General features: G+C 51.0%; 1 protein-coding gene across 1 annotated transcript in view; it reads left to right on the top strand.

The window, feature by feature from the left end:
* f10 (coagulation factor X) overlaps window positions 1–5,000 on the top strand; it is a 9,610-nt gene that overhangs the window by 2,359 nt on the left and 2,251 nt on the right. Inside the window, exons 4-7 of the mRNA XM_030354314.1 lie at window positions 245–358; window positions 1,202–1,333; window positions 2,998–3,257; window positions 4,302–4,419. Coding sequence (XP_030210174.1) covers window positions 245–358; window positions 1,202–1,333; window positions 2,998–3,257; window positions 4,302–4,419 — 624 coding nt within the window. The remainder of the gene's footprint in view (window positions 1–244; window positions 359–1,201; window positions 1,334–2,997; window positions 3,258–4,301; window positions 4,420–5,000) is intronic.

Below are 5,000 nucleotides of genomic sequence, written 5' to 3'. Positions count from 1 at the left end.
TGTATGCCTTTGCGTGCGTGCGTGTGTCTTCGTTCATGTGTGCTTGCGTGCGTGTCTGTGGTGTGTGTATGTGCGTGCGTGTGTGTGTGTTTGTGTTGTGTGTGTGTGTGTGCTGTATGTGCGTGCCTGCGTGCGTGCGTTTGTGTGTGTGCTGTATTGGCGTGCGTGCGTGCTTGCGTGCGTGCGTGTGTACTGTATGTGCGTGCCTGCGTGCATACGTGTGCGTGCGTGCGTGTGCGTTCAGACGGAGATGCCTGTCTCGCCACACCCTGTGTGAACGGCGGCGTGTGTAAGGATGGCATCGGAGGGTACAGCTGCTTCTGTCAACCAGACTACCAGGGCTTCAACTGTGAAATAGGTACCTGTCTTGTCTGACTACACCTGTCTGTCTGACTACACCTGTCTGTCTGACTACACCTTTCAGTCTGATAACACCTGTCTCACTACACCTGTCTGTCTGACTAAACCTGTCTGTTGGTCTGTCTCTCTGACTACACCTGTCTGTCTGACTACACCTGTCAGTCTGATAACACCTGTTTCACTACACCTGTCTGTCTGACTACACCTGTCTGTCTGACTAAACCTGTCTGTCGGTCTGTCTGTCTGACTACACCTGTCTGTCTGTCTGTCTCTCTGACTACACCTGTCTGTCTGATTACCCCTGTCTGTCTGACTAAACCTGTCTGTCTGTCTGTCTCTCTGACTACACCTGCCTGTCCGACTACACCTGTCTGTCTGACTACACCTGTCAGTCTGATAACACCTGTCTGTCTGACTACACCTGTCTGTCTGATTACACCTGTCTGTCTGACTAACCCTGTCTGTCTGTCTGTCTCTCTGACTAAACCTGTCTGTCTGACTACACCTGTCTGTCTGATTACACCTGTCTGTCTGACCACACCTGTCTGTCTGACTACACCTGTCTGTCTGACTACACCTGTCTGACTACACCTGTCTGTCTGACTTCACCTGTCAGTCTGATAACACCTGTCTGACTACACCTGTCTTTCTGACTACACCTGTCCGTCTGACTACACCTGTATGTCTGATAACACCTGTCTGACTACACCTGTCTGTCTGACTACACCTGTCTGACTACACCTGTCTGTCTGATAACACCTGTCTGACTACACCTTTCTGTCTGACTACACCTGTCTGACTACAACTGTCTGATACACCTGTCTGTCTGACACTGTGCTAGCCATCCCGGGACTGTGTGAGAGCAATAACGGGGGTTGCGACCACTTCTGTCGCGTTGTCCGCGGCGACGTCCGCTGCTCCTGCACCGACGGGTACTTCCTGTCAGCTGACCAGAAGACCTGCCACTCCAACGGTGACACGCACACACACACACACACACACACACACACACACACACACACACACACACACACACACACACACACACACACACACACACACAGATATAGACAAATACAATAATAAATGTACATATACATTTACATTTAACGACCTGTCTACTGTCTAACCCCTACCTGCTCCTTAATGACCTCTCTGTACTGTCCAACCCCTACCTGATCCATAATGACCTGTCTCTGTACTGTTTAACCCCTACCTGCTCCTTAATGACCTCTCTATACTGTCTAACCCCTACCTGCTCCTTAATGACCTGTCTCTGTACTGTCTAACCCCTACCTGCTCCTAATGACCCGTCTCTGTACTGTCTAACCCCTACCTGCTCCTTAATGACCTCTCTATACTGTCTAACCCCTACCTGCTCCTTAATGACCTGTCTCTGTACTGTCTAACCCCTACCTGCTCCTAATGACCCGTCTCTGTACTGTCTAACCCCTACCTGCTCCTTAATGACCTCTCTGTACTGTCTAACCCCTACCTGATCCATAATGACCTGTCTCTGTACTGTCTAACCCCTACCTGCTCCTTAATGACCTCTCTGTACTGTCTAACCCCTACCTGATCCATAATGACCTGTCTCTGTATTGTCTAACCCCTACCTGATCCATAATGACCTGTCTCTGTACTGTCTAACCCCTACCTGCTCCTTAATGACCTCTCTGTACTGTCTAACCCCTACCTGATCCATAATGACCTGTCTCTGTATTGTCTAACCCCTACCTGCTCCTTAATGACCTGTCTCTGTACTGTCTAACCCCTACCTGCTCCTTAATGACCTGTCTCTGTACTGTCTAACCCCTACCTAGTCCTTAACGACCTGTCTCTGTACTGTCTAACCCCTAGCTGCTCCTTAATGACCTGTCTCTGTACTGTCTAACCCCTAGCTGCTCCTTAATGACCTGTCTCTGTACTGTCTAACCCCTAGCTGCTCCTTAATGACCTGTCTCTGTACTGTCTAACCCCTACCTGCTCCTTAATGACCTCTCTATACTGTCTAACCCCTACCTGCTCCTTAATGACCTGTCTCTGTACTGTCTAACCCCTACCTGCTCCTAATGACCCGTCTCTGTACTGTCTAACCCCTACCTGCTCCTTAATGACCTCTCTGTACTGTCTAACCCCTACCTGATCCATAATGACCTGTCTCTGTACTGTCTAACCCCTACCTGCTCCTTAATGACCTCTCTGTACTGTCTAACCCCTAACTGATCCATAATGACCTGTCTCTGTATTGTCTAACCCCTACCTGCTCCTTAATGACCTGTCTCTGTACTGTCTAACCCCTACCTGCTACTTAATGACCTGTCTCTGTACTGTCTAACCCCTACCTAGTCCTTAACGACCTGTCTCTGTACTGTCTAACCCCTAGCTGCTCCTTAATGACCTGTCTCTGTACTGTCTAACCCCTAGCTGCTCCTTAATGACCTGTCTCTGTACTTTCTAACCCCTACCTGCTCCTTAATGACCTGTCTCTGTACTGTCTAACCCCTACCTGCTCCTTAATGACCTGTCTCTGTACTGTCTAACCCCTACCTAGTCCTTAACGACCTGTCTCTGTACTGTTTAACCCCTCCCTGCTCCTCACTGACCTGGGTACTGTCTAACCCCCCCCCCCCCCAGAGACCTTCATGTGTGGCGCTCTGTTCCATGAGAGCACCCGGTCGATAGCCCCCTGGTACGACGTCACTCTGAACTCCAGCGTGGCGGAGAACGCCTCCCAGTGGGACCTGGGGGACCTGGCCACCCACAGCCCGCTGCCGTGGCAACCAGAGGACTACCCCGCCGACGGCGTCCGCGAGGAGCCCGTGCTGCCGCAGCACCGGGGGCAGACCCGCATCGTGGGCGGGGACGAATGCCCCCCCGGAGAGTGCCCCTGGCAGGTACACTGGTCAGACTGGTTCATACCGACTAGACTGGTCTGACTGGTTTAGACTGGTTTATACTTGATATGCTGGGCACACTGGTTATACTGTTTATATTGGTTGAACTGGTTACACTGGCTAAACTGGTCATACTGGTTGGACTGGTTAAACTGTATATAATGGTCAAATCGGTTAAACCGGTTAAACAGGCAAGACAGTGTCGAGGTGGACTCTGAACAGCCCCCCTCCCCCTGCTGGCCACCACTGGTACACTGCATTGTATTGTATTGTATTGTATTGTATTGTATTGTATTGTATTGTGTTGTATTGTATTGTACTATAGTACTTAACTGTGTAGCAACAGCAGTAGCTGCTATCATGGCTGTAACACGGGGAATGGGTTAGCCTAGCGATCGTGGTACTTGCACTTGGTTCTATGAACATCCTTTCTGTACCGACAGCGATGATTATGCACTTCTTATGACAAATGTACTTATTGTAAGACGCTTTGGATAAAAGCGTCTGCTTAATGCCCTAAATGTAAATGTAAATGTAATGTAGTGGCGGGTACACTTGTCATACCTGTTAGTCTGGTTGTACTGGTTTCTAATATCTTTACTGGTTGTACTGGTTTCTAGTGGTTGTACTGGTTGTACTGGTTTCTAATATGTATACCAGTTGTACTGGTTTATAATGGTTTTACCATTTGTACTGGTTTATAATATCTATACTGGTTGTACTGGTTTCTAGTGGTTGTACTGGTTGAACTGCTTTCTAGTGGTTGTACTGGTTGAACTGGTTTGTAATGGTTGTACTGGTTGAACTGGTTTCTAATGGTTGTACTGGTTGTACTGGTTTCTAGTGGTTGTGCTGGTTGAACTGGTTTCTAGTGGTTGTACTGGTTGTACTGGTTTCTAGTGGTTGTGCTGGTTGAACTGGTTTGTAATGGTTGTACTGGTTGTACTGGTTTCTAGTGGTTGAACTGGTTGTACTGGTTTCTAGTGGTTGTACTGGTTGAACTGGTTCCTAATGGTTGCACTGGTTGTACTGGTCTTCTCCCAGGCTCTCCTCCTGAACGAGGAGGACAGAGGCTTCTGCGGAGGAACCATCTTGAACCACTACATGATCCTGACCGCCGCCCACTGCATGAACCAATCACGCTACATCTACGTCATCCTCGGTACGGCCAATCACACGCTGCCTCCCAGCAGTGGTAGAGCGAGGCCCCAGCAGGGCGGGGTTGTGGGTTCCAGTCCCTGTAGTGACTCAGTGGTAGAGCGAGGCCCCAGCAGGGCGGGGTTGTGGGTTCCAGTCCCTGTAGTGACTCAGTGGTAGAGCCAGGCCCCAGCAGGGCGGGGTTGTGGGTTCCAGTCCCCGTAGTGAATCAGTGGTAGAGCGAGGCCCCAGCAGGGCGGGGTTGTGGGTTCCAGTCCCCGTAGTGACTCAGTGGTAGAGCGAGGCCCCAGCAGGGCGGGGTTGTGGGTTCCAGTCCCCGTAGTGACTCAGTGGTAGAGCCAGGCCCCAGCAGGGCGGGGTTGTGGGTTCCAGTCCCTGTAGTGACTCAGTGGTAGAGCAGGGCCCCAGCAGGGCGGGGTTGTGGGTTCCAGTCCCCGTAGTGACTCAGTGGTAGAGCGAGGCCCCAGCAGGGCGGGGTTGTGGGTTCCAGTCCCTGTAGTGACTCAGTGGTAGAGCGAGGCCCCAGCAGGGCGGGGTTGTGGGTTCCAGTCCCCGTAGTGACTCAGTGGTAGAGCGAGGCCCCAG

Source organism: Gadus morhua, chromosome 4 (assembly GCF_902167405.1).
Source record: "Gadus morhua chromosome 4, gadMor3.0, whole genome shotgun sequence".
Lineage (NCBI taxonomy): Eukaryota > Metazoa > Chordata > Actinopteri > Gadiformes > Gadidae > Gadus > Gadus morhua.
Note: the sequence above shows the minus strand (reverse complement) of the source record. Positions and strands in the feature narration are given on the sequence as shown.